This window comes from Manacus vitellinus, unplaced genomic scaffold (genome assembly GCF_001715985.3).
Source record: "Manacus vitellinus isolate BGI_N305 unplaced genomic scaffold, ASM171598v3 scaffold_19_pilon, whole genome shotgun sequence".
Classification (NCBI taxonomy): domain Eukaryota; kingdom Metazoa; phylum Chordata; class Aves; order Passeriformes; family Pipridae; genus Manacus; species Manacus vitellinus.
The window spans coordinates 9,786,465-9,806,165 of NW_021939395.1; the positions used below are offsets into that span (position 1 = coordinate 9,786,465).

At 39.2% G+C, this 19,701-nt stretch overlaps 1 protein-coding gene across 1 annotated transcript; it reads right to left on the reverse strand.

The window, feature by feature from the left end:
- Positions 1–6,950: 6,950 nt before the first annotated feature.
- On the reverse strand, positions 6,951–19,701 carry IL13RA1 (interleukin 13 receptor subunit alpha 1). The gene is made up of 10 exons (XM_029959199.1): positions 19,671–19,701; positions 18,728–18,885; positions 16,379–16,514; positions 14,489–14,609; positions 12,125–12,309; positions 11,586–11,737; positions 10,246–10,378; positions 9,688–9,784; positions 9,337–9,421; positions 6,951–8,221 (listed from the first exon to the last, which is right to left on the reverse strand). The coding sequence occupies exons 1-10, from the start codon at positions 19,699–19,701 to the stop codon at positions 8,102–8,104; spliced, it is 1,218 nt and encodes a 405-aa protein (XP_029815059.1). The 3' UTR covers positions 6,951–8,101.

A 19,701-nucleotide genomic window follows, 5' to 3' on the forward strand; every position in this document is an offset into this window, starting at 1 on the left:
TGGATTGTTTCTTTCCATTTCTTTCCCTTTTCCTTTTGCTTCTTGAAAGTTGTTTCACTTTTTCAAGAATCTTCTCCACGGTCATGTGGAGATGGCTGAGGTTCTGTCAAAATATGTGCCACCAATTGCAGCTTCTCCTGGCTTTCAACACTGTGCTGTGTGACTTCTGCAGAAAAACAGGAAGAAGGTAGTGAACTATTTAGGAGTGACATTGAACCACCTTTGAGAGCACTCTGGGCAGGGCAAAGCTGCATGTTGGAAATGGGCTGAGGAGCACACTAGCAGGGCTCTGCCTCCCCTCAGCCCCACCAGGCACTTGTACCATATTTGGTAGAGAAATGAGGACAAAGGAAAAGCCTGGCCAGGCTGTTCTGTCTGCTGTAATCTGTGGTCACTTATCTCAATGAGCGCTGATGACTTTCATTTGCCCCAAGCCCTGCCCTTTCTTTGCCCTCCAGCCCTCACCCCACTGGGAATGGGGCCTTGAACGGAGACTTGTGACATGGCTGAGGACATGAAGGCAACAGGCTAAACCAAGTCTTGACTGACAGGGGACAAAACAGACTGGAAGACAGCCTTTGGATACCCTGCAGGCTAAAGGAAGATGAAGTGCAGGCTCAAGACCAGATAGAAAAGATCAGAACAAGCTCCAAGCAAATACATTCAGACAAACAGGCTGGAGAACAATCAGCTCAAGTGGATGACTTCAGGTGGACAGGTCCTTAATAATCTTGCAGCATGTAACGATCTAAACACTTCATGCAACCTGAAATGTGGGCAGTTTTCTTTGAGGTCTGTTAAAAACAGGAGAAGTCTTTAAAAAGTGAAGGACAAACATCACGTTGTCCTCAGAAAGGAAGCATCCAAGGAATTATTGGTCCATTTGCCCAGCTTTTCTCCCTAGAGTAACTCTGGACCAAAGTAAACAGTTTTGTTTTTTAATCCCTTCCTTGGGTTTTTACCAAGCATCAAGAACAGCTTGTACCAAACAAGTCCAGTTTCCCTTTAGGACAGACCTAACCTATGAGGCAACATCCTTCTAATCAGCTTGAGGAAATACAAATTAATCACTGAGATGGGTATGCAGCTATCTGAAAAAAAGAAGTCTTAAAGAGCACTTGACCACCCAGCAGGACAGCAAACGCTGCTGTTCTGCAGGAATGTGTCAGGTTAGCAGCTTTATTCAGCATTTTAAACAATTTGCTCATCTGAAAAACGACCCTCTGTGGATTATACCCAAGGAGGAATGATTACAAGGATGTTCAAAAACACAATTAGAGTATAAAAAATTGCACCAGTTTTCCAAATTGGCAGAGCAACACAAAAATACAATCCAATAAAATTGTCAAAAGCATTCCTCTTAGGCAGGAGAAAGCAATTTTGCAGTAAGGAGTAGCTGACAGGGCAGCAGTGTTACTGAAAAAATCAGAAATCATAGAAAGCCACAAACCGAGGAGCAGCTACACAACGAGCTGTTGCCAAGAAAGTAGCAGCTACTAGTTCTGCAGGAAGTTGGGGAAAGAGGACCAAGAGACAAACAAGGTAATTGTTCTGCTGGCTTGGGGATGATGCAGCCTGGCTTAGAGAGCAACACTCTCAGCTCTACAGAAGACCAATAGCAATGATTAATGATTTAGAAAACATAACTTAGGAGATAAGACTGAAAGGTTCAGTTTTGATTTTTTTTCTGCAAAGCAGAAGAGAGCAGGAACAGAACTCAGGACAGCGTGAGCAGAGTGCAAACCAGATGCTGAACCACTGTGTTCCCTGATTAGGGGAGGACAGAGGGGAAGGCAACTCAATTTGCAACAAAATCAATTCAGGTCAGTTTGTGGGGGAGTTTTTGAGTTAAGGAGGAAACAGCAGTGAGACAGAACATTTGGGAGACACTGTCACTTAGAGTTTTTTCACAAGTTGGACAAATCTACACCAAGAATGCTCTGCCTTGGCACCACACAGCAGAAGAAAACAGCAGCAGGTGCCCTGATAAATCTTCTTTCTTTATAAGGAAGCTTTAATAAACAGATGATCAGTACTATTTTACATACAGCTCATAAACAAAAGAATTAGTATTACGCACAAAACAAAATGACTCAGTGTTTCCAAGGATTTGGAAACAGGGTTTTTGCTCCAAACCAAGCTTAAACACAGTCCTTGAAGTCCCATGTACAGAAAGGCACATGTCCTTTTCTCTGCCTGGTATGTTGCCAGCTTTTCTACCTCCTAGGAAAACAAGTCACAAAGTCTGAATGCAAGAAAAGTGCTATGAAAGTCAGCTGTGAAAAAATGTCAACTAATTGCTCTGCCTTAGTACCTGCCAAGGTACTGAAGGGTACTGTGAGGAAAAGTCACGTTGCTGGAGGTTAGTGTCCACAAAGGAGACAGAAGAGCCTTTTTGGTTTTACCTTTTTTTCTAGCTTTATCCAGGTAAAGGGAGAAAGGTCATTAAGGCAATGCCCAATGAAAACTTTCTCAGTTTGACGAGGGGATACAGCCTCACTTTTATCCCAACTTCCCAGCTGCATACTACCCTCTCCCCTTCCCCATTGCCTGAGGTAATTGGGAGGTACAAGTGTGTTCCCCCTTGTTACACATAATGTATGACCATTAAAATTAGCTCTAAGCCCACTCTGGGCATAGAAGTTAATACGTATAACCCTCATTAAGCCTGAAGAGTTGAGAAGTTCAGCATAACCTCGGTAAAGAAGCATCTAGTCAAGGCTAGCTGAACTCCCCAAAATCCTTCTCTTTGCTGATTGGTTCTTATTCCCCTTATCTACAAGCAGATAGACAGGGCTTTGTTAAGACCCATTCATCTTGTTCTTGTCAGTGTCTACAGACGAATATTCTCCTAGAACATGATAGGGTGTGACATTAAAACTGAATAGCCATACCATGAACAGCTTTCCTTGTAGCTGATTTTGACATTTGAAGGACTGAGCAATTTCACACCTTTTAAGAGTACCTAGCTGGCATTTTTGAAGTTTCCACACTGACATTTTGTGTGAAGGAAAGAAACTAGTGAGGCTAAGAGGCTTTAAACTGCAGGAGGGAGAAAGGCTCCAAGAGGCAAAACAAGCTAATTTTGGTGATCTCTTGCTGTTAAAAAAAAAGAAAAAAAAAAAATCAGTGGATTTTGTTCCTATTGCTACAAGAAAACTGGTTAAGAAGCAGCAATGACATTGCTGCCTTAAGTTCTAGTGCTTCAGAGGAGAAAACAGACAAAAATTGCTGATAGCAATTTCAGTATATCAATAAGAAAGGCTGCCTATTGCACACACCATTTTGTTAATAACATGGAGAACATACCTATTGGGGTTTGGGGGGTTTTTTCCCCTTTTTTTTTTTTTCAGCACAGATGATGAAGGGGCAGCTCTAATTTTAGAGCATTAGCTTAACTCCTGCCCCTAACACTTGATCTAAATTTGTAAATTTTGCCCAAATTCCAAAAAATGGCAGTGCCTGAGCTTAACAAAACCTCTTTCTCAGTAAGCTTTTAATTTCATCATGCACTTAGCCAAGTCCATTTTAGCAGTTTGAGCTAAATTAAATAGAGGAAAACTGATGTATTAAGCAAAGAGTATGATTACTGGAAGCACTGGTTAACTGGAAAGTCTCTCTTTGTAGATGCTTTGTGCAAGAGTCATCAAAATAATCGCAGTACTTTGGCAAAAGCAAAACAAGGAACAGAGACTTTTACTAGAATACACTGCCTAGTTTACAGTTTTCCCCACTGAATTATTACCTTCAGAACACTACTTGGCAATAATTAGAGAACAGCTGTCAAAAGGATGCTTCTACAAGGTCTAAAAGCAAAGAGAAAGGATTTCATTAACCTAACCAATATAACTGGAAAAAAAGAGAGGGGGGGAAAAAACAGCTGCACAAAAAAACCCCAAGAGTCATCACCAAGCTTTCAGGCTCTCAGATGTTACAAAACTGAGGCAGAGTTTCCGGACCTGAGAGAAAGTTTGTCTCTCCTGTGCCACCCACCCAAACCCACATTGCTTTGCTGTGGTGAGAGCATGGATTTAGTTACATCAACTATCTCAAGTCTCCTGCTATCACCATGATTGAAGACAGCTTGCAGGAAGCTCATCCAAATAGAGAGATTTTAATCTGGTTTTACATTTGGATTTTCAGTATTATTTCAAGGCTGCATTTCTACAGCTGACAGTGCAAACCATGGGGCTTGCTCCCCTGAAAACTTTTTTGCAAATATTGAATAAAACCTAAGTATTTGAGAATCATCTTGATGAATCTTAAATAACCCACAGATCTGCTACTCCCAGCCCCACTGTGCCCATTCCTGGACCTGCAGATCTCAGCTGCTGCCTGACCATGGCAGTAGAGTGACAAGGGAGGGAGGTTCCTGTAACGTCCTGGTCATACCTGGGCTTTCACCTACCTCTTGCTCTTGCTTGGGTGAGGGAAAAATCCTGCAAACCAAAAAATTTTTTCTGTTAGCATTTTTTATTTCTTTTTTTTTTTTTTTTTTTTTTTTTTTAATTAAAAAAAATCATTTTCCTTCCAGGGGAAATTTTGAGTATTTGAAGTTCCAACTCAGAACTAAGCTTATTGAATAATTTCCAGTGAATGGAAATGCCCAACCTGTGAATAGTTCTACCCAGTAAGTGCTGAAACACCATGGCTTACAATTTGACGTGTGCTTTTATGACTCCTTTAAAGCTGTTCAACTGTGTCATGGCATTCCTTAATTGAAATAAATTAAAACTAACAAAAAAAAAGATAGAAATTAATTGTTCAATTTTTCTAGGATGCCAAATACAGAAAAATTATTTAACAGAATGTATTAACATAGAAAAAAAGTCACTTACGGCAAGTGATTTGTTGTTGGTCACCATCACCACCAAAACAGGAGGACTGGGACAGAGGAATCCAAAGAGTGTCATGTCATGGTTATGTCTTAATTTTGAATGATCTGCTGAACTGAAGGGAACAAAGTATTCTTTCTCTGAATCTTTTCAGGAAGCCATCACTAATGTGTTCAAGTGCCAAATAAACACATTTGGGTCCCAGCAACTAGGTAATAATGGTTTTCAGCAGTTTAGCAACCTGGTATTTTCAGTGACTTCAGCAGCTAGCAAGGACTATGGAGCTATATTTGGGAAGGCTGCAGCACTCTCAGTCAAATTCCAGTTTGATCATTTATTAAGTCTCAACATGGCAATGTCAGAAAATAGTGTGGCCTTGAGTACCCTGAGAGTGAGAGCACAAGTCTCACAGCTCCATCTCTGTTCCATTATCCCAGCAAAAAAATATGGCTATAGTATTCCCCTCTGACTGTGTGGCTCAAGTTCACTTTTGAGAGGGAAGAGGCCAAAGAAACACACAAGTTTTTCTTCTTTGGGTTCTGCAACCCTTGAACATGGTTTCCCATCAAAACACCATCTCTCTTATATTAGTTTATCTACTCAACCCAAGAACAAAATGCCACAACATAATAAATATTATTGAATGTTTTTCAATATAAATTCTCTGAATAAATTTACAGATCAAGTAACTGCAATGAAGAACAAACAAATGATAGCAAAATGTGGAAAAATTCAAGCTAAAACCCCTCTAACCTTAAAAAATACACATTAAAGATGAAAGTACACTCAGACAATTGCTTTACATGCACAAACACAGGCTCAAGAAATTAATCCATTAGGAAGTGTGTCAACTGCTGTTATTCAGGAGAGTTATCCAAAACTTTTCTATACAGCAATCCAAACCATCCTTTGTATTTAAGTCTTCCTTTTGACCTTACAGCTTACATCTGGGTTTTTTTCTACTCCTCTGGCTTTATGAATTTGTTTGGGGTCTTTTTGTTGGTTTGGATTTTTTAAGAAACAATAAACTTTGGTTTTACCATAAACACCAGCACAAAAGTCAAAAGGATTTAGGATAAAGCACTGATTTTCCTAGAGGGCTATACTGAAAGCCACAAAACTTTACATTACACTGTTATGCTTACTTATATTGAAATCATACATTTCTGTTTGTCTAGTGGTCTGTGATGAGCAACATTCTAGATGAGGTAGATTGAAAATATATTTGTATCACTATAATGATATAAATGTTGCAGGGCAGAGGGAATGAAGTTGGCACAGGAATTTAATTCCTCTCTCCCCCAAGCTATTCCTTTACCTCTGAAATTTCCCACAGTGCTGCTAACTGACTTTTTATAACCTGAGTTTTATCTCACTCAAATCCCTGAGGTTTTATTCTCACTTTGTCTCATTTATCAATTTTTAGAATGTTGGGGGTTTTTTTTAACCTTGCTGTAAGTAAAAGGTAAATGCTAATAGGGAGTCTGCTAGTTCTGCTACATTTCTCCTCCCCTTTCTACCACTAACAGAAGGTAGGTAAGAATGTGGAAGAAACTGTATATTTGAGAGGCTCAGTAGGGACTGGGGAAAGAATTGAATTTATTGAGGAGGGCATACACAAGTGGGTAAAGGATGCACATTTGTTCTACTTCTCACAGAACATTATGTTCTAAGAATGTAGCACTTTGTTTCAGATTTTTGACTGGAGTTTGAGAACAGGGATGAACTATAAGAGGTTAGTGGCTATAGAGTTTGTTCCTAGCAAACTTATCAGGAGATCTCTTCCCAGTCTGCTAAGACTGACCAGATCAGTGATTAACATGTCTGCACTTAGCTGGGAGGAGCAAGAAATTCCTGAACACTAACCATAAAGGGCTTCCACGGATCCCTTTCTGCTCATCACATTACTTTCTTCCTCCTGCACATTTAAGGTACTGCTGTTACCACCCTTGTAGCACAGGATGGAAACTAATGCTTGGAATTCAGAGTAGAGAAACACTGCAGTTGTGCCAAAAAACATCTGTTGAGCTTTGCTGGGTAAAGCGCCCTCAAAACAAAACCATCAAAAAATGAACAAAACAATTAATGACTAAAAAAAAAAAAAAATCAACCTGCTGCAGTAAAACATAGAACAATTTTTTTTTTTTAGAAGTCCAGTCAGCACCTTGTTTTATATAGCTAAGCTCCTAGAGGGGAAGCTCAAATCACAGTCTCATCACTATAGAAATAATAAAACTTATCCCTTAGAAAACAGGCCAAGGTTGTTATCTCCCCCCTTCTCCCAAAAGCATCAGCTTGGCAGTAAGGATGGGTCTTGAAGCCTTTGAATTATTTCAGTTTTGGTGGGTTAACACTTGCTATCAATTTGACCACAGCTCCTTTGACTCAAGCATCCATCCTGGTAATTCTGCTGGACAGACTCAGGATGACTTTGCTTCCAAAAATCGTGTTTTCAGGCCAATATGGCCAAAGTAGAATCACAGTCTGGTAAGACTCAATACAGTTATCTGCCACTGCACAGCACAGGTAAAAAAATCTATATAATTTGAAACAAAGTATAATTAACCCAAGAAGTCCATGAAGGCAAGGCATCAGAGGACAGGATATAATACTAAGCCTTTTCTATGAATATTCTGAATACCAGCTGGAAAGCAGAGAGGCTTTTCATACACATTTTCAAAGAAAAAAAACCTCCCTCTTTTAAGATATCTGACCAGGCCACAGCTGATGCACATCAACCAGAAACTCAAGAAGGTCAGTCCTTAAGTGCCCTCCAGAAAGTGCCCAGGCACACACAGACACGGGGCCATCCACAAACAGTCTGTGCTCTGGGACCACACCTGGCAGCAGCTCCATGCAACAGCACTAATGAGCCATGTACTGTACATGAACCTTATCTCACCTACTGCAAAACAGAGACAAATATTTCAGAGAAGTCACAGTGCTTGCTCCAAAAAAATGCACTGACAGTCTCCTGTGAGGCACAAACTCAAGTGCAAGTGACAAGTAACAGGGCAGAGCTGGTTGAAGCCAGAATGGGAGATGCTGCAGTGCAGTGACAGGATTTATGTACATGCTCCTCTGGAGTGATCTTGGATGATCAGAGAGATGGAAGAACAGCCACAGTTAGTGATGCATCTCCTGTGCATCAGAGGAGGACTCAGTGAGGTGAGAGCTGAATGTCTCATGGGCCTCTTCACATCTACACTGTCACCTGAGGTATGAGCAGGAATGAGCTTCCTCCTCTTTCACTGATAAAGCACAGTTCATCTGTTTTCTTTTTCAGAATTAGGAGTCTCTGAAGTTTCTGTTAAAATTAAAGAATGAATTTCTTCTTCCATAATTAACTTGTCGTAAGCATTCATGGAATCATCCTTTGCATAGCTCTGAAAGAGAGGAACAACATTTTTAACAGCACTTCCTCACGGTGAGTGTTGTTTTTTCAGACCAATAAGACAGACTCGTGTTCCACAACATATACCCCATATTATGGTGAAAAGGCCAAGGTAGCTGGGTAACAAACTGTACTTTTTGGAGACATGGTTGAGGCCTGGTTGACAGAAGAGTTGTTCTCTCTGGAGAGGAGAAACTGAATGTTGGTCCCCACCTTAATAGTGCTTCCAACTATAGCTAAGGGGTAAAGCTCAGGCAGGAGGATGGAGAAGTGAGGCTGTACACACTCAGCAGGGTTTTCACTGAGCACACGGAGAAATCGTGCACTTGTCAAAGCACAACAAAGTGTAACAGCTACCATAGTTACAGCCCTCATGGCCAGGAGTCCCATCTTTGAGAACAACATACACTGCTTAAATTAGGGCTTCTCAGTGTATTTCCCTTAGGGTTTTTATAAAGGACTACTGAGATTCATTTATTTAGAAATAAGTTTCCATAATCAGTACTATGTTTATTTTTCCCGAAATAAGGCACCCTAGCTTGGAGTGACTATAGCTAGCTTTGTTCTTTTGCCAATGAGAAGCTAAACATCCTGGTTTACTTCAAAGCTAACTGACTATGAGAAATGTGAGAATGCTAAAAATACAGGTTTCTGGAAGTCAAATACGAATAGCTTCATTCGGTATCATATATATGAGCAACCAGCAGAAAAACACATGAATGTTCAGCAGAAGTCATCTAATGGAGTTGCAAAAACAAACAAAAAAACCTCAAACCAAAACCCACACAGGAAAAGAATCCTGATAATCAGGAAACCCTCACCTAAAGAAAACCAACCTGAAACACATTTAACGGGCTAGCAGTCTGAAATAAGAGAATAATGCAATTCTACTCGTGTAACTAGAGAAGTATATGCAAAGGGGGAAAATCTCAGTTTTGAGTAATTGTTTCTGAACAACTCCTACTATTGTAAATACTTAATCTTCATATGATATACTTACTTACATATAGTTAGTTATAAGATAGACATAGGTAGTAGGAAAAAGAAAATTGCAAGCCTAGAGATCACAGTTCAATAGATTAGTTGGCCCAACAGCTTCTTACTAACCTGGGAATCCTCATTCTGCTCTCCAAACATGCGCTTAAGAATTTCTCTAGGGTCTGGAATTGGTGGAAGAATTAATATCTTCAGCCTTCATAAAATTAAAAAGAAAATATTTAGATGAGAGATACATTAATTTAAAAATCACCCTTTGAAAATCATATTTGGGTACGGTCAAGAAGATTTGTGGGCTCAGCTTTGGCACTACTGGCCAGCCTTCATTCTCTGTGTAACTGCACTTATTTCTTATTTTTACTCCCCAAAACAAAAGGAAGGGGGAATGTTGACACAGACAGATTCTTAATAACTTTCACTCTTGATAAAGACAGCAGCAAATAGAGGGAGATCGTTATTTACCTTTTCAGATAGACCAGTAGAATTATTGTAGATACTGCTACTATTAATGGAATAGTAATTATTAGAACCAAAGAGATTGTAGAGTCCCTCTTCTCACCTGGCAAACAAAAATTGTACAAACTTAGGGATGTTTTGAGAGGCTTTTGAGGAATAATGACAACAAATAAGTTAATTCTCTAATTTGTTCATAGATTCAATGCTTTTTCAAATACACTATCACTTCTGTAGGCAAGGACAGACTTGTTTTTCAAAAATGGGATTATAATGTAGATATATTTGGCAAGAAAATGCAAACCACCAAGACACAGGGCTGAAAAGCTGACCACACTGGAAAGGGGTCATTGCCCAGCTACACAGATGGCAAATCTAGCAGCACAGGCAGGAACTGACAGCGCTGCTGAAGGACTAGAACTCTCTTGCCCTCTTTTCACCCAAAATTAAATAGATACACAATAGGAAGATGATCTTTGACTCCCATTTATTTAGCAGACAAAAGGTATTAGATGCCTTACAGATGAAGAGTAAAGTGCAACAAAACACAGGGACAACTGCTCTCACCAATGCTCTTTTCTTCACTCCAGTCACTATAGAACTCGCTGCTGTAACAGTCGGGCTTTGGCTTTGCTTTCACTTTGAAGATGTACTTGCTATTGGGATCAATGCCAGAAATTGACACAGAATTCTCTTCAGACTGAGGTAAAAACAAAAGGTAATTTGCTCTGTTCAATTACCAATGTATTCTCAGTCATGAACAAGCCTATTTGCATTGTGCAGATAATGTATTCTGAGTGTTTTGACAGAACATCTTTTTATGACTATTGAACCTCATTAGAAAAAGGACAAAGCAGCACTTAAATTGCACACTGCTTAAACAGAGATTCCAAAGCTAACATTTAATCTCATTCACTGCTACATCTATCATGCAGCACTTGGCATCAATGATTAAACTAAGACTCAGTGTCTGGAATGGTGCCTTTTTAATCTTTTTTTTCACCCCCCTTCTGAAAACATCTATGATTTACACAGCCTTCCTCTCTGTCAGGGTAGCAATGTTGATCTAACTTTGACCATACCAAAGTGTTCTGTGATGCCTCTACAGAGAGGCACACAGACTAGATAGTATCAACATCACTTATTTTTGATCCAAAACGCCAGTTTCCTGAGGATTGCTGATATCATTCGAGTTTGGGGTAGACTAAACAACTAAATATGCTCCACAAGAGAAGACTGCCACTTACTTTGACATTTATTATGCTGTTCACCATTCTGATCAAAAGTACAGTCTGTTTGGCAATACAGATACGGGCATAAGTATATCCAGACACTGAACTCAGTGCTTGTACATGTACATTTAAATCAGTGTGTCTCAGAGTGCACACCTCTTTCTTCTTTTCTTCCCCTCCACCTTCAGTCTTTTTATTCCCTTTTCTGTATGACATTTTGTGTTCTTGTGTGCACCAGCAATTGATTTTCCTATACAGTAATCAGGTCCCACCATTCAAAAACAAGGTTCACATCTGACCACATCTGACCACGACAGGAAAACCCAACACCAACACACCAAAGCCCATATCCCTGAGAACCAAACAGGCACAGGCACCACAGTGCATTTCCTGATAGTTTAGTATATACTTCTTTATCAGACTGTTCTTACACATCACTGTTTTGCTCTAACAAATGATGGGAAGGATTCACAAGACTTGTATGATAACAGAAACCGACTGTATGAGAGAAAAACTTTACATTCACGCAACACTTCCAGCTAGTGCACCCACCCCATTCACATGCAGCATATTAACAGCTCAATTGCAACAGCAAATATCTGAGTTACTGCAAATATCAACACAAATTACGAAAGAGACATAGGAGAAAAAAAAAAATCAATAATGAAAACTTACTGGAATTATCCGACCGGTGTCCAAATCACTATTGCGATACTTAACTTCATAAAGCAAACAGCCTTTTGGAAAGGTTTCTGATTCACTCCATTTTACATCTATTTTATCATTAATCTTTGACAATGTCACTTGACTTGGTGTAGCAGGTTTTACTGAAACGCAAAATGGCACTAATTAGTTCAAAAGTCTATTTCAATGCTTACAAAAATTGTTCAAGTCCTGTGTTGGAGAATATTACACTTATACCAGTTTAGGAACAGAAAGAGGAAGAAGTTAGCAGCAGAAAGTAAAAAAAGAATAAATCCAACTAAAGAATAAGAGTAGAAGTGAATGGAAAATGACCCCTCCACCCTAACACCCACCCCCCCAGAAACCAAACCCTGTCTATATCACTTCAAATCAAAGGTCAGTAGAAGAAGGAAGCATCTAATCATGGTGTCTCATCCACACCTTATCAGGTGCAAGTTTCTCAAACACAGCAATATACTACCAAACTTCTTATTTTAATTATTTTTTTTATGATGTGGTGTTAAACGTACCAAGGGTGGTAGGATTTTTACTTGCACACACAGGTCTAATTTCTTCAGAGTCATCTCTTATCAAAATACTTATAGTCGGGTAAGTATTGGTGACTTTTCGAAAGGTAAAATTGAAAACGCATCCGAAGAGTCCTTGGTCTGTAGAATAGTTGCTGCACTTCTTTGGGTTTTTCAAACCATCAAACCTACAGGAATAAAATTATTTTTGTAAACTTCAGAAGAAAAGGACAGCAAAGGACAGGCTTGGTTTTAAACCCATGTTACAAATTCTGAAGACTGATCTTGCATTAAAGCTGTACTATAGTATATAGAAAAGTAAAGCTGGGTAAAGTAAGAAGCCTCTAATTTATCTCAAGCTTTATAAAGAATATTATAAGTGTTGAGCAGAAAGAGAGGCAGGGTTGCTTTATCTCAAAGCATCAGAGATAACAGCTGCTGTCAGTTCTGGCTCACATTATCCAAACGGGAAAACAATTTCAAGGGAAAAAAGTATTTAGAAAGCACACTAATTTGGACCATTTCTTGTCAAGAGAATTTCACTTCTGTTACAGAATGAGCAGATCAATCTCCTTTAGCTCTGCCTCGGGTACCACAGCTCTTGGTTGAGATGGTCGAGTTTCACCTATTTACCTGCATTTGCTTTTCAAAATGTCAATATTCACTTCCAATAACAGAGAAGCTATGATAACCTTTTTCCTTGCTTCTCTTTGTTCCCCAAGCCCCAATGAACATATACCAGGAGCTTTTCCTCCCCAAAAACCTAACAATTTATTTATTTAAAAGTGATATAGAGTGAATCAGAGCTTCATTTAGGAGCACAAAAGGAATGGCATTCTCCTACTTCATATCTCAATATATAGGCTCGGGAAGTTGAACCCTCTGTCCTGTTTTCAGCACAGACCCATTTTTTATTCACCTTTCCCACCTCCCTGCCCTGGGGCTGATGAGGGCAGAGGCATTCAGAGCAGGTAGCTCAGTGCAGATGCATCAACCTGCTCTCATATGCCTCCATTTCAGCAGGAATTACTGTGTACTGGCTGGATTAATTTGTTCTAAGTTATCATTATATTCACACCCACTTTAGATGAATAGACAGTGTTTTAGAGGAAGACATCAAAGAATAACGTAGAATGGAACTAGGTAATAATTTTTCCGGCAGTTCTTTACTCATTTCTGAAAACCAAAACCAAAACAAACCACCACCTCACCTGCACTGTGGAAAATGTATCTTTCAGTCTAAAAATAAAGTGCTTCTTTAGTTTTTGGATTTAAAATCTAAAAATTATTCTTCTTTCTAAGCAGCACAAATTAAAACACTTTGCAGTCACTGCAGCTGCATCTTCCATTAAAATTAAGGGGCAAGTTCAAAATATATAGCTCAAATCTAAAGCATTATTCCAGTAAATATCCATATACCCAGAAATTCAGATCTTAAATGCCTCATTAGTTCTGTTCTTTCTTTCTTTGAGTAGCAGTCTAGAGAGAGAGAACAAACAGTCCCCCCCTATTTAACTAAAGCATCAAGTTTTCTGCTGTTTGCTCCCAAAATTTCCTGAATCAAACAGCCTGTGACACTGCTACTGGAGAGGAATAGGAAAAAGTTTATGTAGTTAGTTCAAATAAGACAGAAACATGATTTAAAACTACTACATAGGGCTTTCAAAAACAAAACTTCACTATTTCTACAGAAGCTCATGCAATCTGGCATTTCACAAGCCCTATCAAGGTGCAGAAGTATGCATAGATTAGCATGTACAGATACTGATGCCAAGAGTTTGCTCACACAACTCTGCTCCTTTGGAACAAGACACTATTTTGGCAATCCACTGGCCAGCAGGGATGATGATGATGATAAAAAGATGTTCTTCATAACTTCAGAGGTGAATCTGTTATTTAAGATACCAAAGATGCAAACCAAACTACTGCTCAGAATTATTAATCCTTTCATAACATCTCCCAGTGATTTATGAGCTGACATGTACATTAGTGAGTGATTCTGACTTGAACAGCCCATGTTTGTCAGACTGCAGAGAAAGCAATTAATATATTGGTCTAGCTTAATTCTTAATTCTTCCCTCTTCAAATCAAATGCTCAATTAGGTAAAAATAGAAAGCAATAGCAGTTATGTTAAAATGGGTGACAGAAGCAGACAGTGCTTCATGTAACAGTTATATCAAGTTCCCAAAAAGTCTTGGCCACAGCAGGCTCTGGAACCTTGAGTTCAATAGGACTGAACACTAACTTGGACACAATGCTCTGGGAACCTTCAAAGCAACAGAGGAAGTAGACAAGTAGAATGTGTAATGTAAAACTAAAGATTAGCACCAAAGCACCTGAGTTGGGAATAAAAAGCTCATACGAACCAGTAGAACAAGGTATAGTTGGTATCACTGCTTACATTCTCCCCAGGACGCCACGTACAAGCCATGTACTCCAAATTGTGCCAAACACAGCTCAAGTCAACAGCAGCAGTACCTGGAATACCTACAAGGCAAGTTGGAAAGGTTCTCTAAGATTTATTTTGCCAAATTCTTCTTCCCCCATTTTCCATCTTTACACAGCTGAAACTGTCCGGAAGGCAAAAATGGGTTGGTTATCTCTCAGACTACACTGGCTGTCTCAGCACAGCAAATGATGAATTCCAGTTGTTGATAGCTTGCAATAGCTGAAATCTCAGCAGAGTAACTTCTAAATGCAAGCCAATCACAGCAGTAACTTTCAGTTTTCACCATGTCTGAATTACTACTCAGAGTTACCTGATGCTAAGGACAAGGTGTTGAGTCAGGAAAATATTTTATTCTATTAAATGACAGATACTTTAAATAGGAGTCAAAGTAACTGGCAATTACAGGGAAAACTAGAACAAAGTTTAGTGCTATTACAGTCATCAACATAAACTATAATGAAATGCTGACTATTTTTATCTTCTCCAGATACAATATTAGTTTCTTGGTATTCTGAATATGGAAATGCCTGTAGGTCTTAAATATGGACAAAAGCAACACTGGGTAAGTTGACTTTTTAATTGAGACCCATATACCTCTAGACTTTCAAATTCAACATACGGAAAACTCAAATTACAGAACATAAATACAAGGAAGTGCATAGCAACTGTAAAGAGAGATGTCCATACATCTCCCAGGCAGAGCAATTATGGAATAAAGTCTTTCATATTCAATCTTGCATTTCTGAATGGTACTGGTTCTTTATACTGTATTATCCTATTACAGCATATTGGATATTTTTTCCTTCTAACAAGTAGCAACATATCCATGAACCAAAAATTAAATGTGTGTTAAACCCCAATGTACTTTGCTACTTCAGGGAAAATACAAGCTCGGTAGTTCAACTAAGAGTACAGGGAAATGAAACTGCTTTTGCTATTCCAAGAAGTATTGAACAAAGTTTCATCTGCAAACAGACTTATAAAAGCCCCAGCATGTTTAGTACATGCTGTCCTAATAATCTGCTTCCATGATTTTTCCAGAAAACCATTTTGGCAGACACACTGACAGGCTTGATAAGGTGTCTGATTCTCCTACCCCCATGTGGTTTTCGTCCACATCAAGTCATGCTCCCGGGTTAAGACAGATTTTTAGGCAAGAGGCTCTGTGTCCTTGCTGTACATCGTAATTTCAAGCATTCAGCAAAATACATTCTTTCTCAAAGTCTGTTTCCTAACAATTTTGCTGTGCACCCCTTACTTCTGCATTCCAGAAATACTTTTTTTTTCTACTCATTTTGCTATGCACAGCTTTGTATACCCCAGTCATCTCTTTTGAAAAAGACAGAACCCTACTGTAATTATTCAAGTCATTTATTCAACAAGTTGTTAAATTTGCTAGATTCTTTCCTCCAGCATGTACAAATGTAGGGTTATTTTAGGGACTTTTGCTTGTACAGGAAAATCATACAAAATAAGCTGACTCAGGTGTTAGTCATGAAGGCAGCAGGCTTAATACAACCTAAGTTATCTCTTACCCCACAACCACCACACAGCAGGGACAAAAGGAATGACAGGAACCACATTGTTATTTTGGGAGAGTATTTAAATTTTACAAGCTTGTCCATAAGATTTTAAGCCTCAGGAGACCCCAGCTGTGTTTAAATGTTTTATAATCATTCTCCTTAAGCCCTATCAATTGAATGGGCCCGTATAGCTGGTATTTCTCTATGATATATTTCTACGATATTTTGTTAAAATAGCAGAGAAAAAGCCATGTCTCCTCAGGTCTGGCCACTGCTTGTGTTACCTTTTGGCAGAAGGGAGGTCTCCACCCATGGACTGGGCTCACTGGTGTTATCATGCTTGCACTCACTTCTCACTTTGAAACGCATTTCCTCATCCAAGAACGCGTCTGTCACACGGAAGAGATTCTTACTCCATTCCTGCATTTAGATCAGGAGAGGAAAACCACAACATATGTCATACCATCTCAGACACATGGGAATTCCTGTAAGAATGCATCACAGCCCCTCAGAAAGACTGCAGCTCAAAGCCACATGAAATCAGTGTCTGACAACATAGGAAGCCTCAGCATCGCTTGGCTTTGCTTTTTCCTCATCAGGGGCACTCAGAACTCACTAAGGAAAACTACAGCTACTCCTGTGGCCTACAAACATGAGCAAAGGCTACAAAGAGATCAAAAACCAAGTATATAGCACGGGGGGAAATGATCCTAGAACAAGTCTTTATGGATAATGCAAAATAAACATGTTTATATTACAGCTATATAAACAGGAGCTCAGAGATCTAACCTTCATCTTTCTGTGTATGTGCACACGAGTGTGTGACAAACAGAAGAAAAAACATTTGGAGACACAACCAAAAAGCAATGAGAAGAGTTTGCATGGATTTAAGGAGCAAAAGGAAAAGTTATCAAAACAAACCCACAAACGGCTATTAAATACAGCAACACCACATAAAGCCCAAGTAGTCTATGAGCTTCCATTTGCAGAACAGAGTACATGTTTGTGTGAGAAAAAGGCTCAGCCTTTTATCACACACTTTTTTGAATGTCTTTTGTTGGGCTAGGGGGATGTCTTTTACTTAACTGGAAACTAGATACAAACCCAATATCTTTGTTATGACCAAAGAATGCTGTAACCACTTGTGTATAAAAACAAATACTAAATATTGGCACTAATGAGAGGGCAAATAAACCAAACAGCAATAGACAGAGTGGGTTCTATGAACGGTAATGCAAAAAAGATACAGCAAGATGATACAATCTGGTTCATCCTGTCCTGTGAAACTGCTGTCCCTCAGCTCTTTCACTGCTGCTGACCTTAACACCTATTAGACTCTTCCACAAACTCATTCAGCTCATTAACCAAGGTGACCTTCTACTTGTTAGTGAACCCATCAGAAAAGGTAAATAGGCTTCTGTTGAGTTAGCAGGTTCAACTGGCTCATGTAAAGGTCCAATGAAGATCATTAGAGAAAGAGGTGTCAAAATTGAAACATCACCCTTCTAGTAGTGACATTAAATCAACTCAGCTGTTTGTGAAACCACAGAATCATAAAACAGTTTGTGTTGGAAGGGACCTTAAAGATCATCAAGCTCCAACCTCTCTACCATGGGTTCCTGCCTTCCAATAGACCAGGTTGCTCAACACTCCATCCAACCTGGCCAAACCACAGCCTTACTTCATGCCCAGGATATCCTGGAGCTGTGAGAAAGAAGACAGCAGTCACCATGAAGAGGCATCAGGCTGTAAAAGCAGGGCTCAACAACAAAGGACTGTTGCAAATGTTTATATAAATTTTAACCATATCTGAAATAGCAGCACTGCTGACCCCACAGCTGGTGTGTATTCAAGGCTTCAAATTCTCATGGCCTGGAATTATGGATATATTATCTTACAGGCAATAAATTGTAAAAATATTTGTTCTATGACTCCTTCAGCACCATGGCAATGCTACTCTCAGTCCTGACCACAGCAAGGATCACATCTAGGCTGCAAACCCTCTAACAAAGAAAAACAAAAGCCCAAACCCAAGAAGTTTTACAATTTCCATTCCAGGGAACAAATGTGCTCCATGTTGTCTTCATAACATAAACCCCCATGAATAATTGTAAGCACAGGGATAGGGCAAATTTGGGAATACTTGGCATTACCTCCAAAAGATGCTATGCTGTCAAATCACAGCTAAATGTGCACGTCTCCTTCTGAAACTGAGTTCAAAGTAAAGGGCACCAGCCACTCCCACCTAAATTCCCATTTAAGTCTTAAGGATGTAGACTGCCCTGTATATATTTTATTTTTTCTAGAAAGCTGCATAAGCAAAGATTGAAACAAGACTTTTCACATTATTATTACGGTACTTCTGTGTTACCATTAGCAGCTCCATTATCAGGGAGCCACAGACAGATTTTTCTGATCTGAAGATCCCATATACTGGTATGACTCATTTTTGATGTTTTGATCCCATGACAAGAATTACAGGCTATATTAAAACTGTACTTATATATATTTATATATATATATGCTTATATATATTTATATATATATATATATATATGCTTGCACACACATAGTTTTATCCCAATAAGACATTTACCAGGGCACAGCAGGGTTTAAAGAGGTGATGTACTTACTGTTTTGTCCTGAGGAACCTCGTTAATGACGATGTCACTGGAATACTCCAGGTTGCAGCTACTGCTGACGTTCTGTGGGGGGTTCCATGTCCAGTTCAGAGTGCAGATTTGGATAAATGAGTAGTCCAGGTTGGATGGAGGTGGAAGAACTTTTGCTCCTAGAAGAAAGGAGTTACCAGTGTAACAACCCCATTGGTCCACACTTTACCATTAGTAATATTGACTTTTAACTTTCCAACAAAAAAACGAACACACATAACTTCTCGACTTCGTCAGCTTGTATTTGCTATCAGATAAGCTACTGCCCATTAGATTGTTTTTAGTATTCCTGTTACCTCTATCCATCAATACTTTAAATATGCACAGAATAACTGGAAAGTAATTTTTAAGAAACTGCAGTATGCAACAACATAGTGGCTGTGGTACTCGAGCTCATGTTTGTGGAGGGAAGATAAGTCTGACTTTTCAGGCTTTTTCTGCTGTGAGTTTGCATCACACATGCTGAAACTTTAGTAAAAATACTACATAGATTTTGCAAAGCAATTAATATTTTGTTCTACCCAAAAGTTGTCCATCAATGAGGTTTTAAAGAGAAATCTCTAAAAAGACAAGCAATTAAATTTTACAAGCAACAGCTGTACGTTAGAACCACAATTTAGTCCAATCTAAGCAAAGACTGCAAAGGCAAGAACATTAAAGAACAACTTGGAAACCACATTACTTTTTCAATTACTCACCTATTAAACTTTTAATGCTATGTTCTGGCACAGTGAGCAAAAACAACGTGGGACAAGTAGTAATTTATTGCTGGCACACTACAGAGGTACATTTTTTCACCTCCCCAAAAGCCAGACAGCAGAGCCATGACTCAGAGAGAGTTGCTGGGATAAATCTGTTTGTGCTTTGACCCTTCCTTACTCTTTTGCACCAAGCCAACACCTACTCAAGACCCCATCATACAGCTTGAAGGTCAT